The 24999-nt window shown below is 38.6% G+C and overlaps 1 protein-coding gene across 3 annotated transcripts in view; it reads left to right on the top strand.

Annotated features, from left to right (window-relative positions):
* Nucleotides 1–264: 264 nt before the first annotated feature.
* LOC104588074 (uncharacterized) overlaps nt 265–24999 on the top strand; it is an 84087-nt gene continuing 59352 nt past the window's right edge. Inside the window, exons 1-4 of one of the 3 annotated variants that reach the window (XM_088894185.1) lie at nt 372–663; nt 842–936; nt 23503–23583; nt 24081–24218. In XM_088894185.1, the coding sequence (XP_088750311.1) occupies nt 24132–24218 (87 nt within the window). In that variant the 5' untranslated portion in view covers nt 372–663; nt 842–936; nt 23503–23583; nt 24081–24131. Of the gene's footprint in view, nt 664–841; nt 937–23502; nt 23584–24080; nt 24219–24999 lie in introns of all 3 variants that reach the window. The other 2 variants (XM_010245886.3, XM_010245889.3) reach the window with 2 other exon arrangements.

The raw sequence follows: 24999 nt of genomic DNA, 5'->3' as shown, positions 1-24999 counted from the left end.
ACGAGTGAAGACATGAATTGCAGGCCCTATTTAACAACTTATAAGACATGGCCCAACTGACAAATATATTTAAGGCACATGGAATAAGGTATTGTTATAAATGAATGAAAAATGAAATGAATAGGTACAGAGGTACAGGTACATATACAGATTTTTAAAATTTTATATTTTTTTCGCTGAATAGAATTGACTCTACCTCGTATCCAATTCGATCAGATCTATTTGCGGGCCTATTTAAGGGTATTAGGCCAAAGCCCAAAAAGGTGCCCCCATCGGGAGAAACCCAAGCCCACAACAAATTGAGATGCGAATGGTGGGAAATCGAAAAAACGAGAATACTAATACTAGCGTCATTTTGTAAGAGCAAAAATAATGGAACTTGAAAAAACCAGATGTTCATCTTGTTTTCTGTCTTTCACCTTGCTGGTTCAAGTCGAAAAGGCAAATCCAGTCGTTCCCTAACCCTAACTCCTCAACTGTAACAGAGCTGAAGTAGCGATGGAGATGGAATTAGAGCCGAGGGTGAAGCCCCTATCTTACAAAATCAAGGGCGTGTCTCGTGAATCGCCTTCTCAGAAGGCTGTTCACGTCCTCGATACTGACCTTCGAACCCACTGGTCTACTGGAACCAACACTAAGGAATGGATCTTGGTCGAGCTTGACGTAATTCTCTCTCCCACTAAATCATTATCTAAGAACTGCTTTGGCTGTTCTGTTGCTCTTCTGCTTCTCTTCAGGCTTCATTAGAACCTCCGTATAATTTAATGGTGTTGTGTTATACAATTCGTACTTTCTTTTATTTATTTGTCTTTTTCTTTTCTGTAAATCTTGAACTTTGTAGGTTTGTGGTTTCAAAACTTTGAGAGATTGAGCCACCTCAGAAAGTTCTGCCAAAAGAATGTTGTTTAGGGATATCTTGTACGCTGCATTATTTTTGTAGGTTCATTGCTCTCTTTTTCATTTTTTCTTTAATTTGTCCTCTGGTGAAGTGATAAATTCATATTTATTTATGAAAATTGAAACATAAGTGAAATATGGGAATGGGTTTCATATACATGAACTGGGTCTATTTACACTTGACAAATGAATTTAGTTAACTGTAAGTTTTTGTATGGGGTGATGTTGATCATAAAAAGCTGGGTGTGATTTAGGTTACGCCAAATTTTCTAAAAATCCCTCATTCAACTGGAGGCAAGACTAAGTTGTGAGTTTAGGAGTGATGAAATTTGTACAAATGCATTCAACAGGACTTGGGGATTAAACTAGTTGGAGGCAAGACTAAGTTGACTGCAATGGTTTGACCATGTGAAACAAAGATGAGTGAGAGCATTGTTGAGGATTAGTAGTTAGGTTCCAGTAGAAACGTTTTAAATAGAAGCAAGAAAGGTTGTAGATGCATTGGACCAGCAGTTTCTTCCTTCCAACTGATTACCAATCTTGAGTCTCCTTCCACGATCATATTTCTGTATGCCATTTTTTAATTGGTGAGAAGAACAGTTAAAATCACAGGAGCAGTGATTTTTTTTAAATGTCAACAGTTGGGGTTGTGGTGAAGGAGGGCGGAAAGTTGAAGGAGAGATTACAGTTTTTGGAGTCATGTTTGATTGGCAGATTTGTCAACTATTCACTGGATGAAGTGGATGTGTTCAGGTGGGCCAAGATGAGTGGAGAAGATTTGGTTTCATTGGTATTAGAAAGTTAAATGTAGATCTGTTCTTGTTTATGTTCAAGAAGAAGGAATGTTCTGAAGAGATTTTAAAGTTTAAAGGAGGTAGATCATTGAGATGCCCTGAATTGAGATTAAGAAGATGGACCTAATGGTTGATTTGATTAGAGGATCGATTGGAAGAAACTTTGTTTGGATTAACGTCTTTGGTATTCTGTTGTATGCTTGGTGTACCCAAATTTCCTGTGCAGTTGGGGACACCTCTAGGAGGTCCAAAAGATGTTACTTTAGAAATAAAACATGGTTCCATCTGTAGTTTTCAAGAATGCTGATTGATTCATGAGACATCCAGTTGATTCTGAGTTGTAGTTTATGTGTTTTCTATTTGGAGAGGCGGCACCTCACGCCTCTCTAAGGGGATATTCATGTAACCAATCTTAGTTAATGGAAATATGATATTTTATCTATCAAAAAAACAAAAAAGAATTAAGAATTGTGGTGGAAGGAGAGGATCCGACATTTTCTTTGGTTGAGAGGCTTTCATAGGTTGAAGATTCACTAGTCGAATAGGAATAGGGTAAAGGAAGGAAGGTGAGCGATTGTCAGAAGGAAGAAGATGGAAGGTTAAACAACAATAGAATGGAAGTAATTTTACAATCGGAAGGTTTAAGGGATGTGGGACGGTGGGAGATGAAAAGTTGCCAAAGATTAAGGAGGGTCAGGCAGAGAGTTTGGTAAAAGAAGGGGAAGGGGCAAGTGTTGCTAGTGGACAGTTAATGTGCCGTGGGCTTAAAGTTAGTGGGCCAAGGAACAAGTCTTTGGGTTTGTCTTCAAAAAAGATGTTAAATGGGTTTTAGGCTTTAATAAAAGAGGAAAAGGGTGGGCCCAAGAGTTGGGTCGAAAATTTGATGTTGGGCCAGGTTAGGTATTGTGAAATAAAGGTGTGTGTGGCAAAGAGGAGTTTGTTTGGTTTATAACAAAATATTGTTCCGGTTCAAAGTTAGGAGAAGATTTTCGAGAAAAGGAGGTCTTGAGTTTGTCGATTGGAGAAAAAATGAATGCTGAGGTCTTGAAGACTAGAGAAGAAGGAAATCCATCAGCTACATTGAACGAGGAGGCACAAGGGGAATGCAATAATTAGGTTAATGGAGAATCTATAGCAGTGCATGAGTAACAAATATGGCCAATGAAGAAATCAAAAAAGCTTTTGGTAAGGTTTTAGATTGGGCTACTCAAAGATCAAGGTTAGAGAGAGGAAACAATGAATCCGACCTTGTGATGTTGAATAAGGAGGCATCATTGACAAAGAATACAACATTCAGAGGGGACTCAAGTGAGCATCCTATTGTAGAGGTGAGTTAAAAAAAACTCTTTGGAGAATAGTGCTGTAGTTGATTCACCTAGGTTTGTTGATGTTTCAATTGAGGAAGTTCAAAGGGGTAAGGGAGATGGGGGCAACTGGCAATAGAGGAATTTATATTTTGGGGCTAGTGGGAATAAAAGAGGATTGAATAGTAAAAGGATGGAAAGAAGAGCGACTGAGGTGGTTTCAAATGTTATCTTAGGACAAAGGGGTTTGGGAAGCTGAAGTTTGTTAGGAGGAGACAAGGGAGGAGGCCCTAGAGGTAATAGTAGTGAATGGGGACTTGTAGGAAGGGGAGATAATAAGTGGTGATTGTGAACTGGCAAGGGTCAAAGAAAGGAAGGGTTTTGGTTTAACTTGTTATAGAATGTATAAAAGGAAGAGGGGTTACGACACAAGAACATTTTAGGATAATGATGGAATAAAATTCCTTCCTTCCTTAATCTCACCGAATCAAGGGGCCTTTGTGAAAGGGAGACAAATTATTGATCAGATTTTAACAGCCAATGAATGTGTGGATTACAAAAAAAGAAAAGGAGAAAAGGGTCTGATATGTAAACTTGACTTAGAAAAGGCTTATGATTTGGTGGATTGGGATTTCTTGCTAGAAGTATTGAAGAATAGAGGCTTTGGGGAGAGATGGTGTAAGTGGATGAAGGGTTGTATTACCTCTTGTCACTTCTCAATCTTAGTGAATGGAGTAGCTAGGGATTTCTTTCCTACAAAGAGGGGCCTTAGACAAGGAGACCCTTTGTCACCTTTCCTCTTCACTCAATCTTAGTGAGTGATTGTCACTCACCTACAGTTTGTAGATGATATCATTCTCTTTTGTGAAGGGGAAATTGAGGAGATGAATAATTTGAGATTGGTGGTGATGCATTTTGAGAGAGCCTCCAATATGAAAATCAATTGGAACAAGAGTTGTGTAGTAGGGTGAATTTACGGGATGATTAATTGCAGTTGGTGTCTAGGGCTTTAGGTTGTGAGGTGAGTGGTTGGTCTCTGGTATATTTGGGTTTGCCTCTGGGGGGAAATCCTAGAATATAAAACTTTTGGTACTCAATTTTAAAAAGATTCACTAAGATGATAGTAGGGTGGAAGAGAAGTTATATCTCACTAGGGGGTTGAATCACTTCAATTAAGTCCACTCTAGCCAAACTTCTGGTGTATTTTTTGTCTACCTTTAAGCTTCTTGCCAAGGTTGCCAATAAGTTAGAAAAGCTCACGAGAGATTTTCTGTGGGAACCGGGTGACTCAAAAAAGGACCATTTGGTGAAGTGGGAAGTAGTTTCTAGGAAAAAGGAAGCAAGGGGTTTAGGCATTGGCAATATTAGTTTAAGAAACATAGCTTTGTTAGGAAAGTGGTTGTGGAGATATCCTTTGGAGCAGGACAATTTGTGGCACTTGGTGGTGGAAAGTATTCATGGGATGGCAACTAATGGATGGGATGTTGGCGTCGACTCTAGGGCTTCTCATTTCTCCCCTTGGAAAGCAATTGCTGGAGTCTTGCCTTCCTTTCAGCCTTTCATTAGATTTGATGTGTGCTCAGGTAATAAAATTTTGTTTAACACCCCCCTTAAGGATAGATTCTCGGTAATGTATTCTCTTTCCCTATATAAATTCAAAACCATCTCCTCACTTCGTGTGTCTGAGGGGACTTGGGATTTGGGTTTGAGAAGAGGGTTGAGGGATTCAGAATTGGCTTTTGCAAATGAGTTATTCACCGTGTTGAATTCAGTTTTCCTAGATCTTTCCTGCCCAGATAGTAGAATTTGGAAAGAGTCATCTTTAGGGACTTTCTCTTGTTCATCTTTTCTCTACGCCTTAGTTCAGTCTTCTTTTGTGTCTGTCTCTTTTCTTGCTAAAGAAATCTGGTATTCTCCTGTGCCGCCAAAGGTTAGGGCTTTTTGTTGGGAAGTGGCTCTTCAAAAGATCAATATTATGGATGTACTTTAAAGAAAAAGGCTAGGCTGTAGCCTTTCCTCACACGTCTGTTACCTTTGCTTAAGAAATGGTGAGACAGTGACTCATCTTTTGATTTCTTGTCCTTTTGCTTATTATTTGTGGGATTGGTTCTCTTCTTTGTTTGGTTACAGATGGAACCCCCCTTGGGTGTGCTGAACCTTTTTGACTCTAGCTTCTTCCGACAACCAAGGAAAAGGGGTAGGGTAATGTGGAGAATAACAAGAGCAGCTATCCTATGGTCAATTTGGGAAGAGAGAAACAATAGGATCTTCCTAGGGCAAGAAAAATCCAAGGAAGCACTTGTGGAGGTTGTCACCATCAAGGTTATGCATTGGCTGAAAGTATACCATCTCTTCTAGGACTTCTCCTAAGTGGACTTAATTAGAAATTGGAGTGCTAAAGCTGTATCCTCGCCTTTCTCCCCTGTGGTACAAGAATGTTGGGTACCACCGCCTCAGTTCAGGGTGAAGCTAAACTTTGATGGAAGCTCCTTGGGTAGTCCAGGTCAGTCGGGAGTTGGGGGTGTGTACAGAAACGAGGAAGGAAAAGCCTTGGCCCTTTACTCGAGCCCAATTGGGGTGGAAGATTCATTAAGGGCAGAAGTAATGGCCTTACTTCAAGGTTTGAAACTGGTGAAACAATGGGGAATGCAGCAATTAGAAGTGGAAGGAGACTCCAAGCTGGTAATAGGGTGGATGCAAGCTGGAAACCTGGGAGTGTGGTCTCTTAGACAGCCTCTAAGAGAGATTATTAGCTTAGTAAGGGTGATTGGGGTGCATTTTAAATGGGTAAGAAGGTCAACAAATGGAGTGGCTGACACTTTAGCTAAGCAAGGAGTTACTAGGGAGGCTTCGTTTTGGGCCTCTTTGTAAGTTTTTGATTTTCTTTTTCCATCCATTTTATGGGTGGTAAGCCTGTAATCTTTTCAATTCTCTAATGAAAGTTACTGTTTCCTATCACACACACACACAAAAAAAAAAAAAGATGGAATAAAGATTTGGGATTACTTGCTTTGGAGGGGAGAATTTTACTAGGAAAATGTTAAAGATTTGGAAGAAAGACATTCAATAATGCATGATAAAGGAGATTTTACCTTGGGTTTGGAAGATATCAATGTCAATTCTAGGTTAGAGTTTGATAAAAAAGAGTTGAGTTCATTTAAAGGAGGTGGTGTGGGTTGTAGAGGAGAGAGAGTTGGTGTTGGAGGAGTATTTTGAGAGAAATGTGGTGCTAGAACTGGAAGGAATTAATGATGGTAAAACTCAAAAGGCATTAAAGGTCTTGAAGAAGCCAAGTGCAATTTGAAGATTCAACAATCAGAGAACTTCTGAAACAGTCCAGGTCTTTAAAGTGTTTGTGATGCAGTTCATGTTCATGCCCCGAGAAGCATCATATCATTTTAAAAGGAGAAGATAAGTGGGCCTATATTTGAACTCACTAATGGGCTTCCAACATCCATTTTGGTTAGTGGGTTTCTGATTGCTAGTTTGTTTGTGGACTTCTAACAACTAGTTTATTAGTGGGTTTATAACTGCTAGTTTTATTAAATGCTCTAACGACTAGTTTTTCATTTAATGCTCCAACAAGTAGTTTTTGTTCTCTATATAAAGCATTGTAATATCAAGCTAGCGGTATCAAGTTATTCCCTCTGTTTTGAGAAACTTAGAGCTTTGTTTGAGAATTGAGAGAGTCTTCTCTTGGGTGAGTGAGTCTCTAACCTTGTTGCCTCACTTTGTAAGCCATCTTATATTCTATCTATTTTCCTTTTTTTTTTTTATTTCTTTGAGCAAATTTCTTTCATTATCTTTCTTCATATTTGAGCTGCATTAATCGGTATGAGAGCGGGTCGAGTTAGAGCTTGTAATGTCATTGCTTTACTCTTTTTCTTCATCCATAAAGTGTTGCAGTTATAGAAAATAGGTCTAGTAATGTCCCAATTTCGGCAATGAAATCTTCTTCATATTGGGTCATGTCATATATCATTGGAAAGCTCTTCGAGTCTATTTCCTAACACAATAAACGATTCATCAATCGGAGTTCTCTATAGAAAGTTGTAAGCAATAAAAGATCAATTGACAAAGCTGTCTACTACAACCGAATTCTTCAAAAAAATGAGGTAATAAGATCTCAAATCGAAATATCCTTCTTCGTGATGAAATCAATGAAATTTGAAGGCTATAAAACCCTTCAACGTATAATGGAGGAAATCTTGTGAAGGCTTCCCAAACTATCTCCTACAAGCAATTATATTGGTACAACTTTGTTTATGGTGCAAGTTTTGGAAGATTGCAATGGCAATCTTATATGGTCATTCTCATGAACTAGATCCAACGAGGAAGAGCATATTGATTGGGATAGTCCTCCAATATTTGATGAAGAGGCCATTATTCATGATGATTCTCCTATCATTTATAATGAATTTCAAAGTGATGAAAACAACATTCATCAAGTGGGAGATTTTGGCTGCATCTTTTTCATGCAAGTGTATGAAGACCTTTATTGGCAGCCATTTTCTCCAAGTTTAAAATGGTTGTTGAAGGAAGAATTGGGTTATTTGGAGTACAAGAAACATGTCTTAATAACTAGGAGACACGATGAAGTAATTCCATTTCATTTTGGAGGTTTACATCATCAATTGCCTATCAAAGGATCAGTAACAGAAAAATGTAGCTGAAGCATGGTGGTAAATCATTCTTTTGAAGTTGTTAAAACTCGAGGATGAGTTCTTTTCAAAAGGGGGGAGATTGATGCAGTTCAAATTCATGCCCCTAGAAGCACCATATCATTTTAAAAGAAGATAAGTGGGCTTACATTTCAACTCACTAATGGGCTTCCAACAATCATTTTGGTTAGTGAGTTTCTAACTAGTTTGTTAGTGTGTTTATAATGGCTAGTTTTATTAAAAGCTCTAATGACCATTTTTTCATTTAATGCTCCAATAGCTAGTTTTTGTTTTCTATATAAAGCCTTGCAATTTCAAGCTATAGGCATCAAGTTTTTCCCTTTGTTTTAAGAAGCTTGGAGCTTTCTTTAAGAGTTGAGAGAGTCCTGTCTTGGGTGAGTGATGCCCCAACCTTGTTGCCTCATTTTGTAAACCATCTCATATTAATGAAATCCCATCCATTTTCCTTTTTCTCTTTAATATTTCTTTGAGCAGATTTCTTTCATTATCTTTCTTCATATTTGAGTTGCATTAGTTTGCAAGATAGAAAGGGGGTTTATTTGGAATTGGGCCTACTAAGAAAACGAAGAAGCCACAGAAAACTAGGGGTGCAACTTGGGTGGGCCCAACCCAAGATTGAACAGGCCCAGCCCGAAATTTTACACGGGTTGGGCTTGGATTTTTGGTCATCACTCCTCAGGTTGGGCTTGGGCTGAAGAAGTCGGGCTTTTAATTTTTTGGGCCCGACCTGAGCCTGAGCCCAACCCAAGTACATCAAATTATAGTGCGGGTTGGGAAGATTAGGCTTGACCTCAGGCTCGGTCCAGGCTCTGGCCTTAAGCCCAAATTTTAGGGTCAGGCCCAGGTTGACCATAAATCCGACCAAACCTGCCCGACTTGCACCCCTAAAGAAAACTAGTAGGGGCAAAGAGGTTTCTAGTTAAGCTTGTGGAAAGTTGGACATTTATGTTCTTTTGATGTAGGGTGTTGTTTTGTGTCTTGTTGTTGTTCAACGGGGGTGGTGGTTTGTTGTTTTTTCTGTCTTGTGGTTGGTTATTTTGACTTTTGGAGACTGGGGTTGGTCTTTTGGAGGTGTAGTTCTAATTTTCTTCTCTTGGGTACTGTGGCCACCTTTCTTTGTGTTTTTTTCAATCTTATTTTAGTATTTTTTTTCTTTCTATTACAAAAAATGAAGTTGTTAGACCATAAGAAGTTCGACATGATTTAGGAATGCAAAATTTGCTAACTCTCTCATTCAATTTGGAGCTCCTGCCATTAATATGAGAAGAATGTTTTTTAATGACTAGGGTTTTTTTTTTGCCTTTTTCAGAGGGGCTGATGCTTCTATTGGTCAAAAGAGATGGTTTATGTCTTTGGACCTGTTGTTGGATACATGGTTTAATTGAAAGTTGAAGTGTCTGACATGTTATGGTACCTTGGTATGGGTATCTTGGAACATAGGTTTCAACATATTACTACTATAAAGCAATAAATATATGGGTGATTTATGGAAACCATATGGATATTAAGAATCATGTATCTAATAATTGGGAAATGATCTTCATAATATTGTCCCATGTGTTGTTTATTTTGGTCATTTAATTAATTAGCTGTCTTTGTAGGAGGGTGGATGATAGGGAAGGGATAAAAGGCTTTAGGGTGGGGAGGAGTGTGGTTTCATAGTTGTAGTTTGCTGATGACACCTTGGTTTTGTATGAATACAAAGGAAAGAATATCATGAGGAATTTGAAGGTTATTTTAGAGATGGTTAAGAGGGATTTTAAAGATGCTGACGACACCTCTGGTATTGCTGATGACACCTTGTACGTTCTAACTCAACCTCTGGGTTTGGTTGGAACTTGGGTTTGAGAAGAGATATCAGGGACACAGGGTTAGATTGTACCTTAACTTTACTATTCATCCTTGATGGGGTCTTCCTGGAGCCAACAAAGGTAGACAGTAGAATCTGGACACTCCCTCGGGTTCCTTTACTTGTGCCTCATTCTTTAAAGCCCTAATACAACCATCTGCTCTTGGTTTGTCCTTCCTTGTTAAAGACATGTGGTATCAACCTATACCTTTGAAGGTTGGGAATTTCTGTTGGGAAGTCTTTTCGGAAAGAGTTAACACAGGAGATTTGCTTCAAAGGAAAAGACCCAATAGCTGTTTGTCTCCTCACTGGTGTGTCCTTTGTAAAGTTGATGGTGAATGATACCACTTACTAATTTCTTGTCAGTTTGCTAAATTCATTTGGGAATGGTTTACTTCTCTGCTTGGGTGTAAGTGGACTCTCTCATTGAACATGCAAAACTTATTCACATCCGCTCCTAACTGACCAACAAAAAGGGCTAAGATTATATGGCAATGTATTAGGGCTGCAATTTGTTGAACTATTTGGGAAGAAAGAAACTCACAGATTTTTCAGAAAAGGAGAGAAGTGCGGAAGTAATACTGGAGGTTACTCATATTAGGGTGATACATTGGTCGAAAACTTTGGATATGTTTGCAGATTTCTTAGTAGATGGTTTGCTAAGAAAGCGGAAGGAAATTGCAGACTCAGCCTCAGCTAAGGTCTCAAGTTCTCTTTGGAACCCTCCACCTCATGGTTTTACTAAACTGAATTTTGATGGCAGTAGTATGGACAATCCAGGGCCCTCTAGAATAGGGGGAGTTATAAGAGATGAAAAAGGGAATCTGTTAGCCATGTATTCTGGTCCAATTGGGGTGGGAGATTCCTTGAAGGCTGAGATACTAGCAGCTCTTGAAGGGGTACAAAGGGATAAAGACATGAAAATTAATAAAATGATCATAGAAGGAGATTCTGAAATTGTGGTGAACTGGCTAAAATAGGGCAACTATAGGCTTTGGAATTACAACAATGGAAAGAGGAAATTTAAGTGGCTGACTAAGGACCTTGAAGTTCAATGTACATGGGTAAAGAGAAGTGGAATTCATTGTCAGATGGTCTAGCTAGGCAAGGGGTGAACAGAAACTCTATTTTTTGGGCTCTGTTGTAATTGCTTTTATATTTGGGTGTATCTTGGATGTATTTGGGAGTTAAGAGTGTTTAGCTCCCTTACTCTGTAATTTTCTCAATCCTTTAATAAAATTTACTGTTATTGATAAAAAAAAGTGAACCTATAAAAGCGTTTCACTGTAGGTATCAATATATGCCTAATGAAGATCAAGTGATATTCTAATAAGGGGTGGTGGATTCTTGGTGGGGTTTGAAGGAGGTGAAAATTTTGAAATGGGGGTTTGTACAACTGCTAATTTCTGGATGGATGATTGGGTAGGTATTGGTAGATTATGTGACCTTTACACTAAATTATACAACCTAAGCAAGAATAAAGTATCTTTTGTAGATCTAGTTTTGAAACTACACAAGGAAGGGTGGTATGGTGTCTGGAATTCAGAAGGCCTCTCTTTGGTTGGGAAGTGGAGGAATGTGTATTTGTTATCAAAACTACAATCGGTGGAGATGCAACTACAAAGAAGGGATGCAAGGTGGTGGAAGGAAAGTAAGAATGGTGTCTTCTCTCTGATTTGTGATGGCACCATATTATTTTGTGAGGGAGATAATAGGAGATAGGTGAGAAATTTGAAAGTGGTGATCCAAGTGCTTGAGAAGATGTCAAATCCGAAAATTAATTTCAATAAGAGCCATGTGGTGGGGATCAATATGGATGAAAGAGAGGTGTTAGAGTGTGCAACTAGTTTGGGTTGTGAAGTATCTTAGTGGCCATTGAATTACATGGGATTACATGTGTGTATCTTTTTGCGGGGAATTTGGTAAGATTTTGGGAACATCTGTGGATGGGGGATTCTCCACTTAAATATCAATTCCTATCTTTGTTCCTCCTTTCCAGATACAAAAATGAACCTGTTTCCACTTTTCTATCCTCTCCTGGTTTGGGGCTTGAGCTTGATTGGGACTTGGGGTTTAGCAAGGATTCAGAGGATCAGATGTGGACAGTGTCCTGGTTTTGATTCAAATTCTCCAAAAGGTTTTCTTAGATCCCTCTAAATTGGACTCTCAAATTTGGACCCTTTCCTCCTCTGGTTCATTTACTTGTGCATCATTTTCAAAGCCCTAACTCAACCTTTTCTTAGTCCTGGGCTTTCCTTCCCTATTAAATAAGTGTGGGGGAAATTGGTCCTGCCAAGGGTTGGGGCATTTTGCTAGGAATTATTTTTGGAAAGAGTAAACACTTGTGATCTACTTCAAAGAAAGAAGCCTTTTTGGTGCTTCTTTCCGAATTGGTGTACTCTTTGTAAAGCCAATGGTGAGTCTTGCTACCACTTATTAATTAATCTCTTGCTCTTTTGTTTCTTCTATTTGGGATCAGTTTCTTTCTCTGTTTGGTTGCAAGTGGACTTCCCCTCCAAATCTACAAAGCCTCTTTCACAATTCTCTCTTGTTGACTTGTGGAGAAACTAGGAGGTTGTTGCAAATTCTTCTTTAGTTAAGAACAAGCTGATTGTTGCCTGGAAGCCCCTTGAAGAAGGCTTTATCAAGCTAAACTTTGATGGTAACAGCCTCGGTAATCTCGAGCCTTCTGCTATTGGAGGGGTGTTTAGGAATGCAGAGGGTGATTGTTGCCTTGTTTTCTGGTCCAATTTGAGTGGGAGATGTGATTAGTCCGAGGACCAAGCAGATTTACAGGGAGCACAATTGGCAAAAGAAGTGGCCAGTAAGTCTATCCTTTTCTTTTCATATTGTTTACTTTCTAGTAAAAGTAAAGCTTGCCAATGGTTCACTTTCCAGTATTGTTGGTCAAGGAGTTGTCTCTTTGCTTAGTGGTCTTCATTTGCTTGATGTCTTTCATTTTCTTAAGGTGCCACTTAATCTTCTTTCTATTAGTTGTATTACAAAATCATTAAATTGTCCAATAACTTTTCTTCCTGACTCTTGTGTGTTCCAGGATTTGACCTCAAGGAGAATGGTTGGTAAATGATGCATGGTTGAAGGTCTCTACATCTTAGATTTTGAGGCTACTTTTGAGTTTTGAGGAGTTAGAAAAATACTAGGTTCTTGAGTCAGTCAATTAGTCATTGTAATAAAACCAAGGTTTATCATTGGCATAGCCAGTCGGCTGATTTGTTATTTGTTTCGTTAAATGTTTAGTTTCCAAAATTATTTAAGTTCATGTCTTTGTCTTTGTTGCAATGCCTCACTTGTTAGTGGAGTAAGCATTGTAGAAACTCATATCCTCCTATAAATAAAAGGCCTGAATTTCCTTTTTGTCTTGCACTTCCGATGTTTGGGGCCCTTCTTTAGTTTTTGCAGAAGGTGGCTACAGATAATTTATTAGTTTTATTGATGATTTCTTCAAGTTCCACAAGTTATACATACCTTTCATGATATGTTTTTTTTTGATGAATACTTTCATGATATGGTATTTGCACAATTTCATATTGATGCTCAGATATTACAACCGAATAATGTAAAAGAATATTTCAATAAAAATTCTTACTATATACTTGGATAGTAATGGACTACTACATCAAAATTCTTGCCCTCAAACACCACAATAAAATGGTGTTGCCAAGTGAAAGATCAAACATTTGTTGGAAGTTTCTTGTAGCTTATTATTCCATATACATGTTCCCAAATGCTTATAGGTTGATGTTATTCTTGTTGTTGCCTACTTAAAAAACCACGTGCCATCTCGCAAATTGCAGTTGAAGGTCCAACATCAGTTGCTCTTCCCCATCTCTCCATTGTTCTTCATTCCCATTCGAGTTTTTTCCTTTTTTGGTTGTTAGTGTTTTTGTTTATAACTTATCTCCTTTGTTTGGTAAGTTGGATCCTTGGTCTATAGCTTGTATCTTTGGGTATTTGTTTACACAAAAGGGGTGTAAAACTACAAACGTTTTGGTCCTATATCTTAAAAGGTGTATTTTTTGCATCAATCTTACATTCTTTGAGTCTTGCTCTTTTGCTTCACCTTACAGGGAGAAAAGTGATAATATCATAATAGTTTGGTGAGGCAGGTTCTCTTGCTTCCTTTTTCTTTTACTCAACCATTTCAACCTTCATAGCCTGAATTCTAGGTCTACACTTGTCACCATAAGAATTAGCCATTGGATTTAGGTGTGAAACCATAAGTGGCACCTTTGATGCCGTCAAACTCTTATGAGGCTGATCCACACATTAGCCCTCCTCTTCCTTTGTCTTGCACCTCTGAGCCCGTTCCTAATGATATTGATTTTACCTGTTGTTATTCATAAGAATGGTTTAAAATGCCCATAAATTTTCCAATATTTCCATTTCTATGGGTAACACGAAATGTTACTAGAATCGACATTTTCCCAATGAAAGCTACTGTTGCTACGTGGAGTACAATAGATAGTATTATAAAATAAGTTAGCAACAATATTGTAGATATGTGGAGCAGCATTGTTATTATGGACATGATTACCACTTTGAGCCCACTAAAATACTTTTCAAACATGAAGTTAAATATATAGTTTTTATTGTTTTAGTGGTTCAAATAAGTCCTGTTCAAAGAAGAAGAATTGCCACATTGAACTAGAGTCTTAACCCTCCTAGTCGATCATAATCTCTATTATATTAAAATGTTAGAATGCTCGAGTCGGGTATTTTGGTCATTATGGTTTATCTTCTTGAAAGTGAAAGGTCTATTGTATCTGAGTTTAAGTTATGTGTCCCATCTTCTATGAGGGACAAAATAGTCTTTCTTGTAACTTTAAGTTTTTTGAATAAATTCAAGTGGGTCGGCTAGGAGAGGGGTGATTTTTACATTCTCTCTTCTAGTCTGGCCGAATACTCTTCTTCTTCTCTTTCTCTTTTCTTTCTTCTTTCTTCTTCTCTACTTTGACCTATAATCAAATAGGGTTTACTAACAAGGTATCAGAGCAATAAGGTCTCGTGTTCTCTCTTCTTGCTGCTGTCCTCTTCCTGGGTTCGCCGCCAGCTTCACAGTAGTTTTCATCCTTCAGCTGACCTGATTGGAGATTTACTAAAGGGCTGAAAAAGGAGTTGTCGTTTTGAAGGCCTGGAGGTGAGAATGCCTCTGGCCGGTGCTGTGGTGGTCGTTGAAGTGGTACACTAGACCCTCTATTCAGTGTACGAAGAGGGCTGAACGTAGACAGGTATGAACATTGCTGTCGTGTGCTCAAATAATGGATTGTGAATGCTATTTTGTGCTTCAGAAGTTGGTTGTTGTGGAGCTTGGTGAGACTGATACACATATCAGTCATGTTCTTTTTTTTTTTCTTTTCTTGCTCATATGTGTGCTGAAAGAAGAGTTGTAGACTGCTGAAGTCCATGACAGCAGTGGCGTGGTGGTGGATGTGTCGTGGTGGCTGACATATCTATGATTCTAAATGCTTAAAAGTGAACTCCTAGACCTTGCGTGTAATCAGTTCTGCAGTATGAAGAACAAGTGTTCGATGAGATGACTGAGTGATTTCAGCCTTGGCGTGTTGATGGTCATGCAGTGTGCAGTCAAGGTGTTTGATGTGTTGACTGAATGATTTCAGCCTTAGTGTGTAGTGTGTAATGTGCAGTTGAAGAAGTTGGAGTTGGTGGTATCATAAGTGAGATAAGTCTTGTGAAGTGTGTGAGGTTGTGGTGTATATTTGAAGGTGAAATAATTAAGATGGCTTCATTTGCAGATGGGAATGACAACAAAACAGGCATCATGCCTTCTCTAGATTATCTAAGTATTCAAATGATATCCATCAAGTTGAATGGTGAGAATTATGTACCATGGGCAAAATCCGTGGAGGTGTTCTTGAAGGCCAAGAGGAAAGTAAAACATGTGAGAGAGGAGAAACCTCCCTCTGATTCCCCTGGGTTCAGTGATTGGGAACAAGAAGATGCACAAATAATGACGTGGCTTTGGAACAGCATGGAACCAAAGATTAGTGTGAACTTCATGTTCCTAGATACAGCCAAAGAAATCTGGGATCATGCTAAGAAGTTGTACTCTGGACAAGACAACACAACTAGGGTATATCAGTTGTACCAAGAATACTTCAATTTGAAGCAAGGGAGTCAAAGCTTAGAAGAGTACTATGCAAGTTTGAGGAACATCCGCAATGAGCTCAATGTGTATCACCCTCTAATATCAGATGTCCAGATCCAACAACAGCAACGTGAACAGCTTGATGTGACTAGGTTTCTTGTGGGCTTGAAGGCTGAGTATGAGCCTGTCAGAGCACAGATATTGGGGGGATCCGCTCTCTCCTCACTTGAAGAAGTTTTTGCCCGTCTTAAGAGGAACATCCATTGAGCCGGTAGAACATTCTTCCTTCTCTGATAGATCTGGTTTGGTAGTGACTAAAGGGAGTGGTCGTGGAAGTAGAAGTGGTGGTAGCAGCAGTGGACCTCCAAGCAACCGTGGTGGACGCATGTTTAACCGGGCTAGTGGCCGGACTGGAGGCCGAGAGTCAGGGGGAGGCTGTGGAAAAGGAAGGAGTAATGCTCAGAGAAAGTGTACACATTGTGGCTTAGAGGGGCACACAGTTAATTTCTGCTATGATTTGCGTGGTCCACCCAACACTTGGGCTCACCATGCTACGTCTAAGAGTAGTAGCACAATTACTGAAAGCCAGCAAACTGACCCAACCCCCTCCACATCTGCTTGTGCTTCTGGGTAGGAAATGGTGAGTGTACCACGTGCAGTATATGAGCAGTTCCTTCAAACATCTCAGCAAAACACCGCTACACTTGGCCATTTAGGTATGGCTTGCTTAGCTTCCAGAGCCTCACCTTGGATCATTGACTTCGGAGCCTCGGACCATATGTCTGGGACTCTTGATGTATTTTCTTCCTTTTCTCGCTCCTCCACATCTCAAACAGTTACACTTGCTAATGGTTCTACATCTCCTATCTGTGGTGTTGGTGATGTTGATCTCTTCTCCTTGTCTTTAGCATCTGTTTTATATGTTCCTGAGTTCCCTTTTAACCTTATGTCTGTTAGCAGATTAACCAAGTCCCTTAATTGTTCTGTAACCTTCTATCCTTCTTCTTGTGTGTTTCAGGATCTCAAGACGGGGAGGAAGATTGGTGGAGGGCATGAAGCAGGTGGTTTGTATTATCTTGATGATGGTGGCCCCCCAGTGGCATTTCAGTCGTCTCTTACTCCTCTTCAATGGCACTGCAGACTTGGTCATCCCTCTCTCAAGGCTTTGAAGCTGATGGTTCATTCCTTGAGTCATCTTTCATCATTAGATTGTGAGTCATGTCAGTTGGGAAAACATCATCGAGTCTTATTTAGTCCAAGAATTGATAGTCGTGTTTCAAGTTCTTTTGCTTTAGTTCATTCTGATGTATGGGGTCCAGTTAAAGTGGTGTCATACAATGGGTATAAGTATTTTGTAATCTTTGTTGATGACTTTTCAAGGATGACATGGATCTATCTTATGAAAGACCATAGTGAATTGTTCTTTATTTTTCAAAAATTTCATGCTAAAATACACACTCAGTTTGGTGTTCATATGAAAATACTTCGCTCCGATAATGCCAAAGAATACAACTCCTCACCATTTCAGCAATACCTAGAACATCACGGGATAATTCATCAAACTTCTTGTGCCTACACCCCGCAACAAAACGATGTAGTTGAACGGAAAAATAGACATCTTGAAACTGCTCGGTCCTTGATGATCAATATGAATGTTCCAAAGCATTTTTGGAGTGATGCTGTTCTTATATCCTGTTTTTTGATAAATCGGATGCCCATGTCAATCATTGGAAGTCAATCCCCTTTCTTCGTGTTGTTTCCCACTTTGTCTCCATTTCCTCTCACCCCAAGAGTCTTTGGCTGTGTTTGTTTTGTTCAACACTTGAGGCCTGGAGTAGACAAGCTAGATGCTCGAGCTACAAAGTGTATCTTTCTTGGCTACTCGAGGACTCAAAAAGGGTATAAGTGTTATAACCCAAAATCTCATAAGTCGTTTGTGTGCTCTGATGTCACCTTCTTTGAATCAATTCCATTTTTCTCAGATGCCGGGGGTCTCTTCTTCTCCCACTGTGGTTCCTGTTCCTGTACTGGTTGTGGACACTCTTCCCGTAGCTCCTAGTCCTACTGCAGATGCACATCATATGCCTGTTACTACAGAGAGGCCGCCATATACTCAAGTGTATACCCGCAGAAGTGCTTTGGCCCCTCCACTTCAGCACCTGTCGACAGATCATGCTACTGCTCCTTCTCCCTCAGATCTTGATCTCCCTATTGCTCTGCGGAAAGGTAAACGTACTTGTACTTCTCATCCCATTTCAAACTATGTTTCCATTGCTCACCTTTCTGCTTCTCATTGCAAGTTTATATCATTACTCTCATCTGTTCCCATTCCTAAGACTGTACATGAAGCCCTTACCTCCCTAGGGTGGCGGCAAGCCATGGAAGAAGAACTCTCTGCTCTACAACATAATCACACGTGGGAACTCACCACTCTTCCTCCTGGTAAGCACACTGTTGGGTGTAAATGGGTCTATACAGTGAAGTATCTTCCTGATGGCAGTGTGGAACGATTGAAGGCAAGGTTAGTGGCCAAGGGCTATTCTCAGTTATATGGTGTGGACTATATGGAGACATTCTCTCCTGTGGCTAAAATTGGTTCAGTTCGGGTATTGATTTCATTAGCTGCTATGTATGATTGGCCTCTCGTACAACTTGACATAAAAAATGCCTTCCTACATGGTGATCTTGTTGAGGAGGTGTATATGGAGCAACTACTAGGGTTTGTTGCTCAGGGGGAGGCTGGTAAGGTGTGTAGGCTCAAAAAGGCAATCTATGGACTAAAACAATCTCCACGTGCATGGTTTGGCAGGTTCAGTGAAGTGGTGAAGGCCTTTGGGATGAAACAGTGTCAGGTTGATCATTCTGTGTTCAGCTGTAACTTAAAGGATGGGAAAATCTTGCTAGTCGTGTATGTGGATGATATTGTCATAACTGGAAGTGACAACAATGGAATTGATAGGCTGAAGAAATTCTTACAGGACCACTTCAATACGAAAGATCTGGGGAAGCTGAAGTATTTCTTAGGAATAGAGGTTGCGAGGTCAAAACAGGGGATCAACCTATGTCAGAGAAAATATGTTCTTGATCTACTTGAAGAAACAGGGTTGTTAGGTGCTAAACCAGTAGAGACTCCTATGGAACTCAATGCCAAGTTGAGTGTGGATGCAGGTGTAGAGTTTGATGATCCTGGAAGATACAGAAGGTTGGTGGGAAAGTTGAACTACCTAACCATTACCCGACCAGATATATCATTTGCTGCGAGTGTGGTGAGCCAGTTTATGCAACATCCCCGGGTTCCTCACTGGGAAGCTGTTCTGAGAATTGTTAGGTACCTAAAGGGTGCTCCAGGTTGTGGTTTGTTATACCAAAATGGAGGAACTCTTGAGATAGTAGGGTACACAGATGTTGACTAGGCTGGCTTTATATCAGACAGGAGATCAACCACAGGGTATTGTACCTTCCTGGGTGGCAATCTTGTAACTTGGAAGAGCAAGAAGCAAACAGTGGTGGCAAGAAGTAGTGCAGAAGCAGAGTACAGGGCTATGGCCCATACCACATGTGAACTAGTATGGCTGAAGAACTTACTACAGGAGATGGGATTCTCAATTGACAAACCCATGAAACTATACTGTGATAACCAAGCTGCTATTCACATCTCATCCAATCCCGTCTTCCATGAAAGAACTAAACATATCGAGGTGGATTGTCACTTTGTGAGAGAGAAAGTGATAAGTGGGGTAATAACTACATCTCATGTGAGCTTAGGAAATCAGTGGGCGGATCTCTTCACGAAGGGATTGTCTCGGGGAAGAATAGATTACATTTGTAACAAACTGGAATTATATGATATATACTCTCCAGCTTGAGGGGGAGTGTTAGAATGCTCGAGTTAGGGGTATTTTGGTCATTCTGGTTTATCTTCTTGAAAGTGAAAGGTCTATTGTATCTGAGTTTAAGTTATGTGTCCCATCTTCTATGAGGGACAAAATAGTCTTTCTTGTAACTCTTTAAGTTTTTTGAATAAATTCAAGTGGGTTGGCTAGGAGAGGGGTGATTTTTACATTCTCTCTTCTAGTTTGGCCGAATACTCTTCTTCTTCTTTCTCTTTTCTTTCTTCTTTCTTCTTCTCTACTTTGACCTTGAATCAACTAGGGTTTACTAACATAAAATAAGGGTACAAAGTCAAATATACCCCTACTTAAATATGGGATAAGAAAAATAAAAAACAAAACAGAATTGCCACATCACTACACTACCTAAACTATAAAGAAAAGACTAAGTTATTCTTACTCGACCAACTCAAACACTCCCCCTCAAGCTGGAGAGTATATGTCATATAATCCCAGCTTGTTACATATATTGTTCACTCTCCTTGAACTCAAATCTTTTGTGAACAAGTCTGCCCATTGATCACCTGAAGCCACATGTTCTATGCTTATCTCTCCAGTAAGGACTTTCTCCCTCACAAAATGACAATCAACCTCTATGTGTTTTGTCCTTTCATGGAAAATTGGAATAGATGAGATGTGGATTGCAACTTGGTTGTCATAGTTCAATCTCATAGGTTTGCTCATTGAGAATCCAACTTCTTGCAGAGGATTTTTCAGCCATACTAATTCACATGTGGTGTGTGCCATGGCCCATTTAGCTTCAACTCTACTCCTTGCCACAACAATTTGCTTCTTACTCTTCCACGTCACTAGATTTCCTCCAAGAAACATGCAATAACCTATAGTGGATCTCTTGTCAGACATCGAGCTTGCCCAATCTGCATCTATATACCCAACTGTCTCAAGTCTTCCCTCTGGTTTGTACAACAATCCGCGACTTGGAGCTCCCTTCAAGTACCATACAATTCTAAGAACTACATCCCAGTGAGGTACTCGAGGGTTTTGCATAAATTGGCTCACCACACTAACAACAAAGGAGATGTCTGGTCTGGTAATGGTTAGGTAGTTCAGCTTCCCCACTAACTATCTATATCTTCCATGATCATCAAACATTTCACTTTCATCACTACTCAACCTAGCATTTGGTTCCATGGGTGTTTCAGTTGGTTTCACTCCTAACAATCCCGTTTCTTCCAACAAATCAAGAACATATTTTCTTTGGCACAAATTTATACCTTGTTTCTACCTGACAACTTCTATACCCAAGAAGTACTTCAACTTCCCAAGATCTTTTATTTGGAAATGTTCTTTCAGAAAGGTCTTTAGCTTGTCAATCCCTAATCTGTCACTACTAGTTATGACTATATCATCCACATAAACCACTAATAAAATTTTTCACCACTTTTGAGTGGTCATAACTGAACACTGAGTGGTTGACCTGACATTGTTTCATTCCAAAATTTTTCACCACTTCACTAAACTTCCCAAGCCAAGCATGAGGAGACTGTTTCAGCCCATAAATTGCCTTCTTGAGCCTACACAATTTTACCATCCTCCCACTGAGCAACAAACCCTAGTGGTTGCTCCATATAGACCTCTTCCAAAAGGTCATCATTGGAGGAAGGCATTTTTAATGTCAAGCTGAAACAAAGGCCTATCATACATAACTGCCAAGGAAGTCAAGACACAAACTGAACCAATCTTATCCACAAGGGAGAAGGTTTCCATATAATCCATCTCATATAACTAAGAATAACCTTTAGTAACCAGTCGGGACAAAGTAGATTTGATTAACGTGATTCTTCCTCCTAGGGGCAAATAATTGCTCTTCCACAAGGCCAACCTTTTAGTGAACCATTCTGCCACAGGGTCCCAAGAATTATTCCTTCTTAGATTATTCCCTAATGGTAAACTCGAATAAGTCATAGGCAATTCGGAAACAGTACACCCAAAATGTCTGCACTCTTTGTTATCTCCCTATACTACATGTTCACTCCCACCAAGCAATACTTCTCCAAGTTAGTTTTCAGATTGGACATTCTTTTAGAGGTTTGTATCACCATTCTTAGGTTCCTCACTCAGCTAATCTCTTCTCAAAAAATAGAATAGTATCGTTATTAAACTGTAAGTGAGTAATTGGTACCTATTCTCTTCCCACCGTCCAACCCTTTATTAAGTTTTTTGAGTCTACCCTTTTTATAAATCTCCCAAAAACATCAGCAATCAATGTGAAAAGGAAGGGAGAAAGTAGATCCCCTTGTCTAATTCTTCTAAGGGCTGGAAAATGGTCTACCATTGTCCGATTAGCCAGTATTGAATAATAACAAGTCTTAATACATCCCAAGATTCATCTACACCATCTGTCACCAAATCCAAAACTTTCCATGACATCCTTCAAAAATTCCCATTCCACTAAATCATAAGTCTTTTTCTAGATCCAACTTACAAACAAACCCTTCCTTCCCATTTCTCTTCATATCCTCTGCACTTTCATTTGTCTATTCTTAACAAAAGCCCTCTGATTTTGTGAAGTTATGGAGGGGAGTACAGACCTAATCTGATCAGTCTACCTATGCATCTTTTATCATTACATAAAATAGTATTCTATATTTTTGCATATTTCACAATATTTCTACCATGACTATAATCTTTACAATATTTCCATAAAATGTTTTTACATTACCAACATGTTTCCTATATTTTTGATTACCAATGTTTCCACCAATACTGACATTTTAAACCTTTGTTTCCTTTCATTCTCATCTATATTCAATTATGACGACTCTGTTTATAGGCTCAACATCTGGGCACAAATCTTCCATTACAAAGCATTTAGACTAAAGTATTGACTAGATACAACTTCTACTTCTAATTACTTTTGGACTAAAATAAGTTTAATAATACTCTACTAATCCTATTTCAACTAAACAAACTGGAGACAGTTTCAAGATTGACCCAAAGAAATAGAAAACTCAAATCTCATCTCGTAAACTGACACTCCATCACTATTCACTAAATTGGCATAACTCCTCAAAACATGTCAAATTTATGGAATGTTGCTATTGCTGGATAGATAATTCAATCACCTATGTAATGACACAAAATAACATGATTGCATTTTCACATTTTCAAAATTTTAAAAGTTATCATATGACTCTTTAAATGACCATGACTCTTTGAAACAATTAACCCTATTCCTAAGACACAAAGAAACTTGGAAGGAAATTTGAAAAATGCTTAAAAACACCAAAATCTTAACCACTGAAAAATTACAATTGCCACTGGTTCGAGAATCTAAAGAAACTTTATTTCTTCTTCCATGTTTCTTTCCTTGCTTCAACACCTTCATTATGTTGCCCCCAGGACTTGTGATATTCTTTTGGTTGGAGAGCATGTGCTACTTACTTTTTTTTTAATATTTGTAAGAGTTGTTCTCCCCCTAGGACTTGTGTTGGTTTCCCATTGGCCATAAGCTTTTGCAGATGATATGTCTGTATCCCTGAATAGAAGTCCAATTTGAGAAACTTTATTGTATGCATGAGTAAATATTGAATGGTTTATGGGCAAAGGTTAATAAAAAATAGAGAGTGATTAATTGTTTCTAGGAAGAGAGATTGCTTCCAGAAAGCATGTTGATAGGTTATGCTATCATTGGTTAGTAAATGTGCTAATGGTGGATTTCATTCTGAGCCTACAAACCATGCAATAAATTGAGAGTGCCAGCCTTTGTGCATGTATTATGTTTAAGAAATATTAGTTTCCTATGTGTTTACATAACTTATATAATATCATCATGTGAGCATATACATGTAGATGTATAAATTTTTATATCTATATATTTGATTCTTTAATGAAATGAAGTTTTATTCTTGAATGATTATGCACTGTACTTTTTATGTATACTTCTTAGTGATCACTGATTGGACCATTTATTACATTGGATTCCCTTTTGCCTGCAGGAACCCTGCCTATTATCACATATAAGAATTTACAATAAATCAGTTCTTGAATGGGAAATTGCAGCTGGCTTGCGTTACAAGGTCAGGGAATATTAACTAATTTTTAGTGGATCAAAGCAGTTGACAGTGCCTTGATGCTTATGTCGTCTAGGTTCTATGCAAACATATAAATGATAATGCTATGCTGTATATCACATTCTTCATAATCTTTGTCCAAACTTTGCTACCTTCATTTCAAATGCTCAGAATATTGACACTGTACAAAAATGTAATCTAGGTGCTACTTATTAATATCTTTAGAATAAAGGTAGTAGTTGTAACACAGAAGGAAAGATGCTCTACTGCATGAATGCTCTATGTTCTCTGCTTTTCCACATGCATTGCACATGATTCCAACTAATGTTTTTAATAGAACTGTTTGTCTTATTTATCCCATAATACTTCCAATAATACTTGTACTTTGCTTTCTTAAAATGCATATTTTAAATTATAATACTCTAATACTTGCTAACTACCTATTGTTGACTATGAGCTTTTTAAAGTTCATCATGCATTCTGTTGATTGTTTTCATTTCCAGCCAGAGGCATTTGCAAAAGTGCGCCCTCGCTGTGAAGCACCTAGACGTGATATGGTATACCCTATGAACTACACTCCATGCCGCTATGTGCGGATATCTTGTTTGCGTGGGAACCCAATAGCTATATTTTTCATTCAGGTAATATATGATTATAATTTCTTTCTTCTTTCTTTTTTTCTCTAAATGAAGCTTTTCTTTTTTCTGATATTTTATTTTATTCTTTTTGTACTTAATATGTGTAGTGGTTTATGACTATTGTTTGTGTCTACCTATCCTTTGCTAGCCATTAAATTTGTTTGTCAATTGGTTTTAATCAACTCAATTTCTTATAGGCTGGTTAGAGCAGGATAGGAAGATGAATTATATTAAGGTTCTTAAATTCTTAAAGGGATAGAAGTTTTAACTACTTAATAGTCTTGTTGCTATATCTTACCGATCTCATATTTTGTATTTTCTTGTTTTGTTGTTTTCAGTTTCTTAGTGGCCATGAGGTCGCCTCTTTTTATATTTTTCTAGTTATTTTGATCTAAGGGAAAGTAACCTTGTTCTTGAATACATTATATACAGTAAATTTGGTTTGATTGATCATCAAGCATCAATGATCTAAGGAGCCGAATTGATTTCCTTTGGTAGAATTTACACTACTCCCTTAGTCTAATTGCAACTCTTACATTCTAAGTAAGGTCTATTGGAAACCTTTCTGTTGATTCAATTTCCTCTCTAAGGATGATTTAAATGCAACCTTTGAAAGCCCTAAATATAATATGTATAAGCCTTAGACCTGTAGGGGGTGTGAGATCCATTAGGGCTTCCATTTCTTAAGGTTGGGCATGGTCTCTATATATTTGAATGGACTAACTAAAAAGGATGTCAGATGTACTCACTACTCACAGCTCTAGATGGAAAAGAAAATCTTTGA

Source organism: Nelumbo nucifera, chromosome 1 (genome assembly GCF_055504915.1).
Source record: "Nelumbo nucifera cultivar China Antique chromosome 1, China Antique-T2T, whole genome shotgun sequence".
NCBI classification, from domain to species: Eukaryota; Viridiplantae; Streptophyta; class Magnoliopsida; order Proteales; family Nelumbonaceae; genus Nelumbo; species Nelumbo nucifera.
Note: the sequence above shows the minus strand (reverse complement) of the source record. Positions and strands in the feature narration are given on the sequence as shown.